General features: G+C 39.7%; 1 protein-coding gene across 2 annotated transcripts in view; it reads right to left on the reverse strand.

Moving 5' to 3' along the window:
• Positions 1–18,953, reverse strand: part of LOC120533585 (sodium/hydrogen exchanger 9-like) — a 447,557-nt gene that overhangs the window by 246,780 nt on the left and 181,824 nt on the right. For both annotated transcript variants that reach the window (XR_005634561.1, XM_039760513.1), the window contains exon 9: positions 17,416–17,504. Coding sequence is in view for 1 of the 2 variants with exons in the window: in XM_039760513.1 (XP_039616447.1) it covers positions 17,416–17,504 (89 nt within the window). In the remaining variant the exon portion in view is untranslated. The remainder of the gene's footprint in view (positions 1–17,415; positions 17,505–18,953) is intronic.

The following is an 18,953-nucleotide window of genomic DNA, read 5'->3' on the forward strand; positions in this document are numbered from 1 at the left end:
TTAGAGAGGATATGAAGGAAGTCACTACTCACAATAAAGGAATGCAGTCTCCCAAGAAAAAAAGTCCTTCTCTGCCCTTTCTTATTTAGTTCCTCTGTGTTCCAAAAACAGGCCAACTTGTCATTAATGTTGATCTCCAAGTACTTGTAGCAGTGGACCACCTTTACATCCACTCCTTGAGTACTGACCAGACATAGCTCTTTGGTGCACCAAAGTTCAATAAGCAGTTCCTTGGTTTTGCTGACATGAAAAAAACTCTGCACCTAGAAACCAAGTTCTCCACCTCACTCCTATACTCGGTCTCATCCTCTTTATCAATACACCTCATAAGTGCAGAATCATCTGAGAATTTCTGCAGATGACATGACCTGCTGTTGTATTTATAGTCTCAGGTGTACAGACTGAAGAGAAAAGGAGACCAGACTGTTCCCTTGTGGTGCTGCAGTGTTTCTTACATCCATATCAGAAACACAGTCCTCGAGTCTCACAAATTATGGCCTGCCTGCCAGATAGCCCATTATCCAGGACACCATAGGCTCATCCACCTGCATATCTCTGAGTTACCCCTCAGCAGGGAAGGCTGGATGGTATTGAAGGCACTGAAGAAATCAGAAAACAATCCTCACAGTGCTGCCAGTTTTGTCCAGATGAGAATAAGCCTTCTGGAGCAGAGAGATAATTGCATCATCCATTTCAATCTTGCATTGGGTCCAGGTGGTCTACTATAAGTGGACTCACATAGTCCAGGACCGGTCTCTCAAAGGTCTTAATGATGTGAGATATAAGTGCCACACATTAGGTGAAAATGTACCTGTCTTTTTGGAACAAGAACAATGCAGGATGTTTTCCACAGCAGCAGTCCATTCTGGGGTCTTACAGAAAGGCTGAACAGGTGACAGAGGATAGCACAAAGTTGATCAGCACAGTCCTTAAGAACTCACGGATTGACTTCATCTGGTCCTGTAGCTCTTCTTTCAAATGGACTCATGCAATAGTAATTTATTAGTAATCAGTAATTATCCAAATCATGGATTTGCTTATTGAATTAAAGGGTTGAAGGAAACTAGGTCCTATAATAGCAGAATTGTTCACAAGGCAGGAACCCAGCCTACATGGGATGCAATCAAAATATTCTCAAACAAATATCCAAACTTGGAATCCGAGATTAGCCAAAAGTGTGTGCCTTTTAAATGTGGGAGGAAACCAGAGTATCAATGTAACCACAGCAGCACTAGCTAATGAATCACTCAAGTGAAATAATCCACAATCCAATCTTCTTTTTGTGCAATCTGCAGAATAAGTCTCAGGTTAAAAGGCCACTATCTGGTTGTGGTCAGAGCTTTAAGATGGAGAAGACCAAGGCCATGTCAAGTAAGTATTACAATATCATCTTGCTGATGTCTATAGTGGCCAAAAACTACATTTTGATCTCAGGAAAAATGTGTAAAAAAAAGTGTGAACTGGACAACAAAATTAATGCCTTGATGAATTAACAGTTTCTAGAAGGTGACTGGAAAAATTAATTAGCATCTCCAAGCTGTGCAGCACATTGGGGATGCAGAGGACATAAAGGAGGACTTTGGAGGTAGCTTGGGAATTTACAAGAACAAACAGAGCCTGAAGGCAAAGAAATCTTGTTATCAGAAGAAAACACTTGGAGTTTATGAGAAATGAACTGGGACTCCACTCCTAGTCCTTTTCTAAATTTGTATTTCAAACCAAGAACAGACAGGCGTCCTTCTTTTTTGCTCTACCACTCTTCCTTTGTGAAAGACTGTCAGATTCTCTTATCTTTTACTATTTTTAACTTAGGTGGCACAGTGGAACAGTAGTAGTGCTGCTGCCTCACAATCAATAGACTGGAGTTCATGTCCCAGGTACTTCCTGCATGGTGTGCGCATGTTCATCCAATTTACATGTGAGTATCTTACAGGTGTTCTAGTTTCCTCCCAAAGAAAAGCAGGATAGGTGAACTGCCATTGCTAAATTGGTCTATGATGTATGCAAATGTGTGTGTTCACCCTGTGATGGCCTGATGCCCTATCCAGATGATGTTGCTGTCTTGTACCCTGTGATTACGGAGACAACTCCCACAACCCTGCCCTGGATATGCCGCTTAAGAAAATGGCTGAATCTTTTAACTTTTTTGCCTGCCCTTTTGGATTCTGTTTCTGACTAGTGTTTTGGATATGTATGCATGTGCTGTGCTTTGCTGTTTTGTGTCATACCCAATGCATTTGGATTTTGGGTTGTAATAGACATTATATACTGTTTATTAAGTTTACTATGACTTTGAAGTTGAGTACCACTCATTATAATTCAGGACCTTCTGTGACCATCTGCACAATAACCTGTCCAAAAGTGAATGGTAGCCTTGTTCTAAGGTAGATCAGACTAGACAGTATACTGTATTTCCACTTGCCCAATGTTTAGAGCATATTTTAAGACCACTAAAACTATACCATTTCTGTTTTTAAGTGACAGGAGTGAAAGACATTTGGATTGCAGGCTTCCACACACCATTTATGCTTTATCTGGTTAGTGTTCTGATATGCCTATTTTGATTCCACTGTCAGACTCAGCTGGTAGTTGACCTAATATAGTCCATCTGCTCCTCTGTACAAATTGTATCAGGCTTTCTAGTTTGTTTTCTTAAAAGGCCTGTATCTAATCACATGACCACTGCTAGACAGTTGATTTTTTGGTTGTGGTCCATTCTTAATCATACAGCAGTACTGTGGGCATACAACCCTTTATGAATTGCAATTAAAAATAGATGTTCTTACAAGAATTTATTATTATCATTTACAATATATTTCAGGTAACTGTCTTTGCTAGGGGCGGCACGGTGGTGCAGTGGGTAGCGCTGCCGCCTCACAGTTAGGAGACCCGGGTTCACTTCCCGGGTCTTTCCTGCGTGGAGTTTGCATGTTCTCCCCATGTCTGTTTCCTCCGGGTGCTCCGGTTTCCTCCTACAGTCCAAAGACATGCAGGTTAGGTGCATTGGCGATTCTAAATTGTGCTTGGTGTGTGGGTGTGTGTGTGTGTGCCCTGCCGTGGGCTGGCGCCCTGCTCAGGGTTTGTTCCCTGCCTTGCGCCCTGTGTTGGCTGGGATTGGCTCCAGCAGACCCCCGTAACCCTGTAGTTATGATATAGCGGGTTGGATAATGGATGGATGGATGGATGGATGTCTTTGCTAGGAATGTGCATACACACATCCTCCATGTTTGCATTCCCACTCTTGGATAATTACACTTTATGTTTAAACTATTCAGAAAGTGGCCTTCCATTTTAAGACTGAAATGCAACAAGAAGCCACAGTACTAGATGTCACACACATCTTTACTCATAGCAGTAAATTGACCTGTACACACTTAACCATAGAATACATGGTTAATTGTAACTTGAAGGTCTTGAGTTGCATATGAAGGTTTGTGTCCCATTGAGAGGGAAGGTAGAATAAGGATAAGTGCTGACAGAATCCAGTGATATTACATTACTTAACACAGTTCGTGTCAAAAAACATCATGCTGACACTGTAGATCTTTGTCTTTTTCACAATAGTGGATGACAAATGACACCTTGAAATGACTGCAATAAATAATAAATTATCTTTGGCAGGAAAAATGCATGTGAGAGTCAACAGATAAGCCTTTGATTGAAACAGAGTGTAATATGGCATTTAACAGTCTGTAAAATATCTTGGAGAACGTGAGATGTGAGCTTCTCAACCACTGGACATCTAAATCTTCAGATCTTGAATAGAACTAATGGAACTGGTGATAAACTTACTGTCACAATGTATAACTAGCAACAAACTATGTGTAAAACTGAAGTAATATCTGCAAAAGTTCCTGGAATGAGAAATTAGCCTTATCTAATATAAGGGACAAATGAAGATTTTATAAGAATAAATTAGGATATCTAGATACAGTATGTAAAAATGCTGACACTGTAGATCTTTGCCTTTTTCACAATAGTGGATGACAAATGACACCTTGAAATGACTGCAATAAATAATAAATTATCTTTGGCAGGAAAAATGCATGTGAGAGTCAACAGGTAAGCCTTTGATTGAAACAGAGTGTAATATGGCATTTAACAGTCTGTAAAATATCTTGGAGAACGTGAGATGTGAGCTTCTCAACCACTGGACATCTAAATCTTCAGATCTTGAATAGAACTAATGGAACTGGTGATAAACTTACTGTCACAATGTATAACTAGCAACAAACTATGTGTAAAACTGAAGTAATATCTGCAAAAGTTCCTGGAATGAGAAATTAGCCTTATCTAATATAAGGGACAAATGAAGATTTTATAAGAATAAATTAGGATATCTAGATATGTAAAAATGCTGACACTGTAGATCCTTGCCTTTTTCACAATAGTGGATGACAAATGACACCTTGAAATGACTGCAATAAATAATAAATTATCTTTGGCAGGAAAAATGCATGTGAGAGTCAACAGGTAAGCCTTTGACTGGAACAGAGTGTAATATGGCATTTAACAGTCTGAAGAACAGTTACACAAACAAAGTTTTATCTAACCCAGTTGCAGGTAGTGAAAGCCTAAGAATCCAGACTTTAGTACCATTTTATTACATCATTAAGAACACAGGCTGCTGTGTTACTGTGAGTCAGTTCAAATTATTTTTATATAACACACGAAGAATAGACCCACTTTGCCATGCACTGTATAAATACTGTATATAAGCTCTCTGACTGTACATAAAAAAATGACTGCATCTATATTTTATAACGTGCCTTTTACCAATAGCAACATTAAATACAGTAAATTGCATGTGCGTAACAAAATCAACAGTATAGTCCATCCAAAGTAAAAAGTGTTAAAAAATAAGAGGGAACCTGTTGACAAAAGTTGGTTTCAGAATAGAGTACAGGAGGAAGGGATATGCAAGCATGATTTTTTAAATATTGTGACTGAATATTGTAACATCTCCCAACCATACAAGGTAGTAAGTGTCTTTGCCAGGCTTACAAATATTGAGAAACCAACTTTAGCCCCACATCAGGAAAGAATGTTTATTCATTCACTTATTCACTGAACCTGCTTAATCCATCTTAGGGGGGCATTTATAGTAACTGTGATGGCCTGGGTGTCTTCATCCCGGACATCTTCCATTTTTTGAGACATTTATAGTCAAGTTCCGAGGATGGACTAGTGCAACAAGGACCCAAACAGGGAGATTGGCGCAAAGTGCTTAGTGCATCTTATTCCAAACAATCAAACAAAAGCAGCATCCAATAAAAGTGCACTGCAGAGTCTTTGATAAATAAATAATCCATAAAAATAAGTGTCATTGTGGGAGAGAAAATATATCAATAAATATAATTAATAAATTGGGGGAAATTGAGTTCAAAACACAGAATTGAAATCACATTCCTTTTCTTCCCTATATTCTCTATCACTGTCTCTGAGCCTCAATGCGCTTCTCTCATCCCTCTTGTCTGCTCACCCACTTGGGAGTGCTCATAAACATGGAGACACTGGTGAGTGTGGTCCTCCTTCAATGGCTTTTATCCCTGCCTTTGAGACAACAAAAGCCTGGTTCCATTCTCCTACCACCATCCCTCAGCATCTGCGACATTACCCACAAAGCCTTCGGCTGTTCCTGCTCTAATCAATACTTTCAAAGCACTGTTCCTCTCAATATCTTGCAGGGCCACCTGACTGTTTTGCCTCCTATCCACTGCACTGGCTCTAACTCCACATGCTTGTCTGTCCTACTCAGGCACCTTAGGTGCTTTGTGGGTGTAGGTGTTTGACTTAACAACTGGTGAAAAGTCAATGTGGAATGGCAGAGTTGATCAAGCTTGTACATTAAGTAGCAATCAGTTAATTTCTCCATTGAACATCTAACGGCTGCACTGTTTTCCACTAGCGAGCACCCACAACTACAAATCTTGAGACACGCTGTTTTAATAAAAAAATCACACTCTGACATGGACCCCTGACTGACTGTAAATGGTGTAGCAGCAGGGCACACTCGTTCACATTAGCCCCACTTAACGTTGCAAATTAAGCCAACCTGCATGGCACCGGTAGTAAAACCCACACAGATAATGCAGACACTCATCAAAGACAGTGACCAGCTGAGGAGCTGTGAGGCAGCACTGCTAACAGTTATGTCCTGCTGTCACCCTGTACTGGTTATTATCCAAATATTATCAAATCCACTAAAACCAGTTTAGAATTTTGGTGAATCTGAAGCCTATCCCAGCCACACTGAGCTTAAAGTTGGAATCCTGGGTAATGCACCTATATACTTATTATCCTCTATTGGTCATTTTTCATAGGTTGTGCAACTGCACTGTTCTGTTTTCCTGTTTAGTAATTAGGCCAGATATTCAGGCAGAAATAACATGTCTTGTCTAGGCTGACAGAGACCTCCTATACCCCCACAAGACAGAGCTCTGCTTTTAGGCTTAGACACACTTAAACAAGTCTCCTATGTGTACCCTCCTTATCTTTTTATTAGCCTTGTAGAAGTCATTTGAGGCTGACGCATGTTAGGGTAGCTCTATACTTAAATCAGACAATAAATTTGTTTGTCTCCTTGTCCTAATGCTTCAAATATGTAAATGTTCTGTGTAAATGATGCAAGTAATTTGTACTGACTCTGTGTCCTTGTCTGTCAAGCCTCTGTTATCACCATTGGCAATGCCTCCAGTCACACTTGTAAGTGATTACACAGGAGAAAATGTAGAATGTGATTGTCTGACAATGTGAATGGTAATTTAAAGATCTCACATGTAACTGACTGAAATATGCTGTCTGATCATTGCAGTGGGTCCCAGTGGCAGAAATCTTGATGACGTCAATAAATCTTAAGGGGGCAGATGAGACAACACAAAGGAGACTGCTGCTTTTTTAACTGTAAAAATGCATCTCTCTGGCTCTTCACAGTTTACGCACTCTGCATAACCCTAGCCCTAACCCTAAGCCTAAGCCTAACCAAACTCACTGAAGGTCAGTATGATTAAACTGTTTTGGCAGAAATGTGCGATATGTGTCAGTTTTATCTTTGACCAGGACCTCTCTTAGCAGGTTAATTAATACTTTGATGACTTCAAATATGTAATCAGAAATAAAACAAACAATAAAAGGTTTGCTTAAACTGGTAATAAAGCATTCCAGATACAGTAAATGACAGAAAGCTTCTTTAAATTACACCCACAAAATACCTCAGCAGGATTCTTGGATGAAGAAGTTTCCCTGAGTTGACAACAAAACCCAATACTGTAATTTCCTCAGGCAGTGTGGTTGTAGCAAATGGAACAGAAGCCTCTTAACACGATATACTGAAAATCTGCTTTGTCAAAACACTATACCCCACATTCTTACACCCTGATACTTGTTTCAAAGGTTTGCTCTAATTACAAAATAAACAAATCAGTAACCTAGTGACCACTAGAGGAATGGACAGAGAGTGAGCAGGGTAAAGGTACTTCCTTTATTTGCTTGCCCCCTTCTGTATCATGTGTCACACAATCCCAGGAACATGCATTTGTCTAAAAGAAAAAAAAAATCTGATCTCACGCCTTGGAAGCCATAGCTTGCACTTAGATGACCCTAATGAAGACGTGCTCAGAGACACTCTACATTTGTTCCCTTGAAAATTGCCCACATTGTTTTGGGACATAAGAGAAGTCGCCATTCAATGCTGAACAGATGGCTGAAACACAATATGGCTTTTTCTTATGAAAGTCTAACCGTAGTTTGAGCAAGAGCAAGCACACTGACTGCTTTGTTATTCTGACTTCTGTTGAAGTCTGGAAAAAGAAGTTCGTCCATTTGTCCCCTACATGTCAGTTGTTTCACATGCTGTGTATTTCATTAATGGCACCAGGAGAAGTGTGCCTCAAAACAACAAATGGGCTGGCCTGGAATTAATCTTTTCTTTTCTCCACAGCTTTTAAATGCAACACAACGCACATATCAAGTCACCTCTGTAGTTGGGTGATGGCACCACAGTAGATGCTGACTTTCTGAACTCAATCTTTGCTTCCTCACGAAGCATTATGTGTGCTCACTTTATCAGAAAATCCTCACCAAGACACTTTAAAAGAGTGCTCCCAGAATATTAGTCACAATCAACAGAATTATATTTGAAAATAATATTATATTGTTTCAAATGAAGATACTGTAATCATCAAGCTAAAAAAAATGGTCCTATGGCATGTTATGATCTATGTTTTGATTCATGCCAGCTGTTGCATAGCAACCTCAGGGAAAGGGGAACATTTTGTTTTTTTGCCGATTCAAACATGAATTTGGATGGTAAAGCAAAATAGTTGGGTTTGCCAAGTCAAGAACAGTGCTGCGATTGAAGATAATCTTTGCTCTGTGTCTCCACAGCAAAGTTTCCAGACATGTATCCATGTCCTCATTCTACGCCTGAGGGAAAGTGAAAGTTCACATACCACATAAATGCACTGGAATGTGTGGTCTACAGCTATTCTTTGATATCAATGTGGCTTAGAAAAGTGATAACCAGCGGAAAAAAATGGTGCTCAGACCAGAGTGTTTACATATACTGACAATGAAATTCAGTTTAAACTTTGAGCCTTTTCACATGAATCACTTGTGTGCTGTCATATACATGAACTCCATCTCAATCACCAAAAGGTAAGAAGGAAAACCAGAAGTTAGATTCATGGATTTGTTTTTTACTAAACTTGTCGGTCCTTGTAAAGTACTATACCTCTTATTAAAGGGCAGTGAAAGCACAGCATTGTTTGCTGAATATAATGAAGGCTATTACTTATCAGGCTGTCTTGATGACCCTGGACAACCAAAGCCTGAACATGATCGACCACTTATCACTCAATCCAGCCTAGCAGCATCAGCAGTTCAGTGATCAGAACTATAGATATACAGTATGTCGATTTCTTGTGACATTTTATCAATGTTCCACAGTATCTGTGCTACCTTTTACTCATATTATTTATGCCTCTTTGATTATTTATTTATTTTATCAGGTACCATTAGCAGACAAGATTCAGCGCTGGGAAAGACAGTGTGGGACAGCAGTTCTACTTATACTCAAAGTCCCAAAGGTCACAATATACCTATCACAATAGCAAAAAAAAATAGAGAATTTTGTACTTAGCTTGTATTAAAAAATCATTCAATATACAATCCATGTCAGAGTCTGCTGGGAAAACCCCATTGAAAAGATGGATCCTGCAGTGCTAGCTAATTTTCACCTAATTTCTCAATTGCTATTTTCAGCCAAAATATTAGAAAGAATTATTTATGATCAATTGATCACTACAATTGATATTGATAACTACAATAATTTATTTGAGATCTATCAGTCTGGCTTTAGGCGTTATCATAGAGCTGAGACGGCCCTCCTGGAAGTACTTAATGTCATCTCTCTTATTACCGACTCAAGTGGGGCAGAAGTATTTGTCTTTCTAGGCCTTTCTGCAGCTTTTCACACTATTGATAATGAGATCTTGCTGTTGTGGCTTGAGCATCTGGTGGGGCTTAAAGGTGCTGCTCTGGTTTAGGTCATCTCTTACTGATAGACACTTTTCAGTGAGTTTCAATTCCTCTTTATAATCTACTGCTCCTGTTAAAAGTGGTGTTCCTCAGGGGTCCATTTTGGGTCCTATTTTATCCATATATATAAAACAGTTCCATGACTGACTGACAGACAATGCACAGACCAAACCGCTGGACCTAAAGGGCTGAAAGTTTGACAGTGCATTCCTATAATGACATGGATAACTACTAAGAAAGGATTTTTTGAAATTCCATCCCTAAGGGGGTGAATTGGGACACTCCAATACGTTTCTTGCCACTGAGAAGAGGGGCAAACGACACGGCACGCATGAGTGGAATGAGGAAGGGAATGCTCAAATACAGAATAAGCCTATAGAATGGTTTTGTGAACGGGCCATTTTGACTCCAAAAAACGATCAAGCCCTCGTAATTTAAAACCACTGAAACTGTGTAATGGCACTAGACTGCAAGTCAAAGCCCTGCATAAAAATTTAATTGAAGCCATTATTTTGACAGGGTGTGTTCAAGGAGAAAAAATGTTCGTGCCGCACATTCCTCTAATATCCAGTGACCTCCCCTTTGACTTTAAGAGACTGCAATTTCCCCTCAAAGTATGCTTCGCCATGATGATAAATAAGTCTCAGGGCCAAACTTTGAAATACGCTGGCGTAGATTGTTTCTCCCACGGTCAGTTTTACTAGCTTGCTCACACGTAAGTTTGCCCACGAGCCTCGTAATATTAGTGCCACCCAATAAAGAAACAAAAAAGATTGTTCATAAGGAAATCCTCTAAAAAGCAATTAAATATTTACACTCCCACGGCGTCAGAAGTTCCACGCGAAGAAAGTCACGGGCAATAACTATAACTTCATATATATATTTCTGAAAAAAAAAGTATATTAAAACAGAGTCCCGCGCGGATGAAGTCGCGGGTAAAAGCTAGTTCCCTATATATCTTCATCCTATAGGAGATATTTTTAGGAAGTTTAATGTTTCTTTTCACTGTTATGCTGATGACACGCAGGCTTATAGTCCTGTGTGCAATTCTGCAATGACTCGGTTGCACAATTTTCTTGAAGAACTAAGAATCTGAATGGTTGACAATTTTCTCAATCTATATCAAAATAAAACAGAAGTTTTCATAGTTGGTCCTGCAGACAATGCTCAAATTAGTTTTGAACTTCTTGGCTCTTTCATGGACTTTTGCAAAACTGAACTTGGGGTTATTTTTGATAGTAACCTCACATTTTGAAAAACTGATTAATTCTGTGGTCATGAGTTTATTTTTCCAGCTTTCGTTTTTAGTCTTTTTTTTATCTCCTATGGATCTTGAGATGCTTTTGTCTTGTCTCGGCTTGATTACTGTATGTCATTGTATTCTGGGATCAGAAAATTCCTGATACGCAGGTTTCGGTTGGTTCAGAATTCTGCTGGTCGTTTTTTGGTTGGGGCAAAAAAGTTTGCCTCTGTATCTCCAATGTTAGCCTCTTTACACTGGCTGCCAGTCAGCTTTAGAATTACTTTAAAAATTTTAAATCATTACATAGGAATGCTGCTGCTCATTTATCTGCATTGTGTGCTAAACACCAGCTCTCCAGAGTGCTTAGATCTACCAGTCAGTTTTCTCATGTGGTCCCTCGTACTAAGTGCAAAACTAAAGGGGACAGGACTTCTGCAGCTGCTGCACCTTGTCTTTGGAATTCTTTACCTCAATACATTAAGGGGTCTCCTTCAATTGAACTCTTTAAAACTAGATTGAAGAGGCACTTCTGTTTTCTAGCTTTCCATTGCCTTCAGTGATACTGATGGTCCCCTCCTTATAGTTCATATGTTTATTTACTGTGTCACGCACGCGCGAGTAGGAGGCCGCGGATTGATTCGACAGCACCTGGGACAGGGAATGGTGGGGTATTAACTTTCTCCCTCTGCTTCCTCATTCCTGCACCATAGGCATGGATGACCGCAGTCGCGATACTTCCATTCCGCCATCTTGCCCACGTCATCCTTCCCATCCTCCCTTGCGGTCCTTCCCGACATTCCTCCACTTCCGGCTCCTCCCCAATAAAATGGCGACGCCAGGAGTCGGCCCGTATATGAACTGTTTAGTTTATGATTTTGACCTGTTTTTTTGTTTAATCTGTACAATATACGGGGCCGGAAAAACCCCAACCCTTGCTACTGTCTCTCTCGGTCCTTTACAACTGCTTCAATTTACTGTAAAGCACTTTGGCTACAGCATTATTGATGTTGTTTTAAATGCACTCCATAAATAAATTGACATTGCCAAAGATGAATGCATCAGTTAATTGAGCTGCTCTTGATCCTCTGGTTGTTATCTTCTCCCATTGCTCTATGAGCTTGCACAAATCTGACCATTGGTATGTTATGGAGTCCAAAAGTTCCACTCTCGTGGAGGTCAGCAATTGTGGTTCTCCAACATGTCCAGGATCATTTGTTTGTGAATGTTTCAAGTGTACATAATGAAGTACATATATACATTTTGGCATTGTCTTTCTGCTTTAAATTCCTGTTGGTTTATAGTTAGATATTTTGAATACTGCTACTGTTCATTTTAGCTTATCTGTTAACTATCTGTACTACACACTGCTTATCAAAACATCCATCTGAATAAAAGACTCAGTATTTGTGTGTCTGTCTGTGTACCCATCTGGTTGCTATCATTTCAAAAGATGGTGCATCATAAACAATAATTAATTTTTATGAAATCCCATACCAAATGGCATATAACAGTGATGTACTCATTGCATGGTGCATTGCAAATGTTAATGCTGAGGTCTATGTTGATTATTTAGATTTCAACATATCTTAGACATAGTGCAGCTAGTGATAAAATAAAATAGCAGTAGACAGATATGCTCTCACATGAAAGAAAGTGAGAGATAGACTAGGAAAAATAAATAAAAACACCAGTCCACAACATCTGGAAGAAAAAAGAATTACAGTAAGATGCTTTATCTTTTTCTTATAGTTCACTGATTTAAAGACTGGAAATTGAAAACATTGGATATCTGGGGAAAACAGTATTTGGTGTACTGGTGAACAATAGAAATAAGAAAGTCTTCATTTTATGCTGACTGGTAAGGTTCTATCAATGAGCAAATAAATATTCCAAAACACTTTTATGCCCCTCTAATCAATATTTTCTTAATGTAATGTAGTCATCTCATGTTTTGCATTATTTATACACAAACGTAACAGGCACTGACCACATACACCTTACAAAAATGAAAATGCTGGATGTGTGTGGGCTTGCCTTTGTCTCATTTTGCTAGTAAGCTGGATAAACCTATCAGATGAATGATTTATATTGTATTTGCACTAAATGGTCAAAACACTTTAAGACACATTGGCATTAATAAATTGATTGTTTTAGGGAATGTTTCCATTGATAAGTAATATTCACCATAGTCAGAAAGGTGAATTGATTTCACAGTTCATTTTAAAAAACGGTCTTGATAAGAAAAGGCTAGTGAGATCTGAGATGAATTATGAAATATGAATGTGTCAGCAAAGTTTCCTTGGATGGTTTCAGTCTTTCAAAGGGAAAGATCAACAGGCATGCACTTGAGCAAATAATTTGAAATCTTGTACTTAAGCATTTGCTCTAATATAGCAATATCTCACAAATGCTACTAAAAGTCAATGCTTGGTAGATCCAAATTCTTCCAACATGTAATAAAAGAAACAATTATGAGGATGGAGTTATGTGGTGGCATTTGAGGAGACTAGAGAAAGTTGAGAAATTCAATGTAAAACCAAACCAGCATCCACAAATGTATCTCTGAACCTGTAAGGTGTATCTTTCTAGGCAGTGCTTGTTTAATTCCTAAAGTGGGTGTCACTTATGTTGTCAATTGTACAGTAGCTACAATAATGACATTTTCATTGTGAATTATGAAATTGTTTTATATACAGTTATATTAAAAAGCATAGCATGTTTTAGTTGTCTGATTTTTATATACTGCCTGAACTAAACAGAAAGACTCTTGAAAAAGATCAGAAGAGAAAAATTAGCCAAAGATGCACAAAGTTTTGTTAACCAGAATAACATGTTTCATGAAAACAATAAGGGGAAACCGAAATCATAGTCAAAAGTTAGAAATAAAGAGCTCTTTTTGAGCCAGAGAGTTTAACACCAGAATCCCTGAAGCCTACGAAAAAAATCATAATCCGGGCCCACCTTAAATTCCTGTGCACCTCTCCATCAGCGTCTTTTGTTTTGTAAATGTGCCAATCAACACAAGCAGCAAGCAGCCTGCTATCCCATCCTCGACGGAGCTGAGTCTGTTGCAAAATTCTCAGAGCTCAGGTTTCTTTATCTGGCAGTGAGGCACCTGGAGTTGTATAGGGTAAATAATATATCTTTATTTGGACTTTCATGTGTGTACCATGTCTATAACAATCTGTTTAAGTGTAGGATGATAGGAACTGCTGAACACATAGCTAAAATAGAAGCATTTTCCGTGTTATACTAATAATAACATGAAGTGTATAATGTGTGAAGACTTTAGTCCAAATATATTGTAAACTGTATGTACTGTAAGAAGTCTGTATGCATTTTCAGCATTATGCAACATAATATGGAGTACAGGCAAGATTGAGAAAAAAATGTTCAAATGATAACTCACGTTCAAATTGCATAGTGTTTTCAAATAGTGACGTTTTAATGTATGAATGTGTGTGTGTGCGCGAGAAAGACAGAGACAGATTTGATCTCATTCAAGTAGTTACCGGAATGTAAAATTAACACTTTCGCAAAGATATAACGAAACAAGTGTGATTTTATTCAAGAGTGAAACTGAATAACAAAAAATTCAAGCAACAACAAGAAACAAAGAAAACATGATTCACCAGCGTTTGTGTGTCTGCTTATATGCCTTTAACGATATCTTTTACAGGTAGCAAAACTTTACACCAGCTGTTACAAACTGAAATCAAACGCTTCTTCTTTTTGGGCGCACACACCGTCAGTATGGCACTGCCAGATCTAAACACTAGCATTGCAAATAGCTCGCATCCTGGAGTGACATTAGCTGCAGGTGGAAATCCCATTTTACTTACAGTGCCAAGCAGAGTTGTGCTACGATGCAGCAGTCTATTAGCCAGTGAAAGCGCTGGGAAGAAGCTGTCTGTTGTTACAGTTCTGCCTTTGTTCTGAAACGGCTTCATAAGCTTTACAACCACAGACTCAGAAAGTCTTTGCCCTGGGTTGTAACTCAAAACACAGTTCTCAACAAAACATTGCCAGATGTTCGAGATTGCAGCAAATCTGTCGTTTTTCAAATGTTCTGCATGGGTGTCTTTGTTGTCAAAGTGCAAATGCCACATGGTCGCCTGATAGCGGTCAGGGGACATCGTATCTTATGGCGCTTTTCCACTGCATAGTACGGCACGACACAGTTCAGTTCAGCTCACTTTTGGGGGGTTTTCCACTGGGAACAGTACCTGGTACCTGGTCCTTTTTTTAGTACCACCTCAGCCGAGGTTCCAAGCGCCGAACCGTTACCAAAACGTGACGTGTAAACTGCTGGTTACTGATTGGCCGGAGAAAATCGTCATTACTGCGTCACTGGCTATTCTTTTCTTTAAAGGTACACACACGCGGAAGTTTGTGTCCCGTCTCTCCATCGCTGGACGCAGTTTGTTGCATAAGTGGATGAATGTTTCTTCAGACATTCGAAAGTTCTCCAGCCACTGAGTGTTTGTAAAACCGGGAACAATCACATCCCACCACTCTGAAGCACGGTTAAATATCCAAACAGATGGTCTGCTGCGGCGACTTTTTTGCAAAATGTGGAAGATCTGTAATATACAGAATCAGCATTTTAATGTTACACTAGCAGTTAAGTTCATTTTATGCTTTGCAACAGTGATAAAAGTTAGCTAGTGATGTGCTTTTTTTAGATGCTTACCCTTGCGCGTCGTCGAGCTAAAGTGTTGTCGTTGTCTGCGTGTTGTTGTAAAAGTTCCATGGTGTCACGGCAGTAGAGGCGGCGCAACTATAACGACACGTGAATAATCCCCCACTCTAAAGCGGTACTAAACTGCAGTCGAAACGCAAACCGAGCCGAACTGAGCCGAACCAAGGTGAGCTGTACTGAACCGTGCTGTGCCGTACTATGCAGTGGAAAAGCGCCTTTTGATTGTCGGTACAATAGATTGCTCTGAGCAGGCATCAACCACAGCACCAACTGTGGTCATCACTGCTCTTGTGAAGGGAATGGAGATAAATGCCATCAACTCAGTGAGGGAGAGGAAAGTTCGTTGGAGCACATGAACGTCACTGACAGAATAATAAAAAACAAGTTCTATCTTTTACAAGTAGCCAAAATTTACACTGGGTGTTACAGACTCAAATCAAATGTATGTTTTATTATATTAATGTAAAAATAATACTAATTGCAACTCACTACTTAAAACACAGAGCACCCAATCTTGAGCCTTGGGTTTATAAAGCAGCAGTTCTTACCTCTGTACCATCCAAGAATACATATCAACTTTCTGTCAACTGACATTTGAGCTTGAGTTTTTATCTCATTGACAGCAACATGTAAATCGAATTTTTTTTTATATATATTCTTTAATAAAAGCGCACATTTATTTGATATTTTGAATAAAGTCTTCACACACTATACACTTCACGCCATGATTAGTATAACATGGAAAAAGTTTCTATTTTAGCTATATGTTCAGCAGTTCCTGACATCCTACACTTACACAGATTGTTGTAGACATTAAACACACACAAAATGTATGTATTCCAAATAATGATATATTATTTACCCAATACTATTCCAGGCACTTCACTGCCAGATAAAAAGACTTGAGCTCTGAGAATTTTGTGACTAACCTCAGTTCTGTCAGGGGCGGATGGGAAAGCAGGCTGCTTGCTGCTTGTGCTGATCAACACATTTGCAAAACAAACGATGCTGATTGAGAGGTGTGAATGAATTTAAGGTGGTCCAGGATTACGAGTTTTTTCATAGACTTCAGGGATTCTAGTGTTAAAGTAACAGTTGATAAAGAGTTCACAGGTTTTTATCCCATTTTAGTTAAAATACTGTAGAACTAAAAAAGGTGATCCTTAAATAGTCATGTCAATGACATCATCTTCACAATGTCTTGGTAAATTAAGGGAAATACTACCTAGAAAACAGATAACATAATATCAATAAACTAGTGGCTCCCTTTGCCCAAACAAAATGGTGTCAAACAACATCATAAAAAATAATGAATTTTCTAATAAAGCCTTAAAAAAAAAAAAACTGCAGAAATGAATTCCTTGGATCTGAAAACCCAAAACAAGCCACATAGAACACAATGGTTACTTTAGAAAAGTACACAAAAATGAAAGAAGAATCCAATCATAATATTAAATTTCAGGAAATATAGCAACTAACAATCATCTAGTTCTCACAAAGTGAGCTAATTTTATATCAAAATAAAATGTGTTACTTGTTGTTTATTGTATGTACATTTAGGACCCAAAGAGGATTAGATGATTGGTAGTTTTACTGTAAGCTACAGAAGTAAGCTTATTCCTACATGCGTGATGGTACCAGCAATAAGCAGGCAATATCTTTTCAAAATAATGTGATAAAATAACTCAATATTTTTGAAAAATAACACTATCACTTTTGCAAAATAAAACAATTATGATTATTTTAAATGCAGGAATAAGCCTAATTAAACAGTCAAGGAACCAACAAGAAGTAAAATCATTTTTCTTAAAAGCCAAACCACTAACTGCTAAGCAGAATTTGTAGTCAAAAAAATAAATAAATAAAACAAGAATGCTAATTGCAAAAGCTCTCTAAACTGCCTCTATGTCAATATAAAGTTCAGCAACTGTACCTGTTTGGTTATTGCTTTGGATTCTTCTGAAAGGTTGTTGTAGGTGTAATGGGCTTGTGTAATACCACAGAAGAGGACTGCAACAATTCCTGCAAGAAAGATTCTGGGTGTTACATGAATGCTTAAAAATCAGCAGGCCTCATCACCACACGAAAATGCCAGAAGCACCACTCCAATTCCATTTTAATTGGAATTCCATTCCAACTCCATTTTAGGGTCCAATACTTTTTAAAATCAAAGAAAGAATCACAAGAATTTCGAATTTAGAAGTGTGATGATGGATTTCTCAACCTCTGAATCCCCTAAAATGTTGTTTGACAAAAACAAAAAAAAAATTAAACACAAGCCAGATCATGGCAAGGGACATTTAAGCAAAAACAGTTTTTTGTTGTGCAGTCTATAAAAATGAGTACAAGCAGGAAAGAACATTTAAGAAAGGACAAGGAAAAACAGCTCCTCCTTGAACCGTCACCTTATCGTGGTGGAGGGGTTTGCGTGTCCCAATGATCCTAGGAGCTATGTTGTCCGGGGCTTTATGCCCCTGGTAGAACCACCAAGGCAAACTGGTCCTAGGTGAGGGATGAGACAAAGAGCGGTTCAATAAACCTCTAATGAAGAATAAAAACCTTGGACAACGTTTTCCCTTGCCCGGACGCGGGTCACCGGGGCCCCCCTCTGGAGCCAGGCCTGGAGGTGGGGCTCGATGGCGGCGCCTGGTGGCGGGCCTGCACCCATGGGGCTCGGCGGGCACAGCCCGAAGAGGTAACGTGGGTCCTCCTCCCCATGGGCTCACCACCTATGGGAGGGGCCAAGGAGGTTGGGTGCAGTGTGAGTTGGGTGGTGGCCGAAGGCGGTGACCTTGGCGGTCTGATCCTCGGCTACAGAAACTGTCTCTTGGGACGTGGAATGTCACCTCTCTGAAGGGGAAGGAGCCTGAGCTAGTGCGCGAGGTCGAGAGGTTCCGGCTAGATATAGTCGGACTCACCTCGACGCACAGCTTGGACTCTGGAACCAATCTCCTTGAGAGGGGCTGGACTCTCTACCACTCTGGAGTTGCCCCCGGTGAGAGGCGCAAAGCAGGTGTGGGCATACTTATTGCCCCCACTGGAGCCTGTGCATTGGGGTTTACCCGGTGGGCGAGAGGGTGGCCTCCCTCCGCCGGGTGGGGAAGGGTCCTGACTGTTGTTTGTGCGTATGCCAACAGCAGTTTGGAGTATCCACCCTTTTGGAGTCTCTGGAGGGTTGCTAGAGGGCATACCTTCTGGGGATTCCCTCGTTTTGCTGGGAGACTTCAATGCTCCGTGGGCAATGACAGTGAGACCTGGAAGGGCGTGATTGGGAGGAATGGCCCCCCCGATCTGAACCCGAGCGGTGTTTTGTTATTGGACTTCTGTGCTCATCATGGATTGTCCATACGAACACCATGTTCAAGCATAAGGGTGTTCATATGTGCACTTGGCACCAGGACACCCTAGGCCTCAGGTCGATGATCGACTTTGTGGTCGTGTCGTCGGACTTGCGGCCATATGTCTTGGACG

This window comes from Polypterus senegalus, chromosome 1 (assembly GCF_016835505.1).
Source record: "Polypterus senegalus isolate Bchr_013 chromosome 1, ASM1683550v1, whole genome shotgun sequence".
Taxonomy (NCBI): Eukaryota; Metazoa; Chordata; class Cladistia; order Polypteriformes; family Polypteridae; genus Polypterus; species Polypterus senegalus.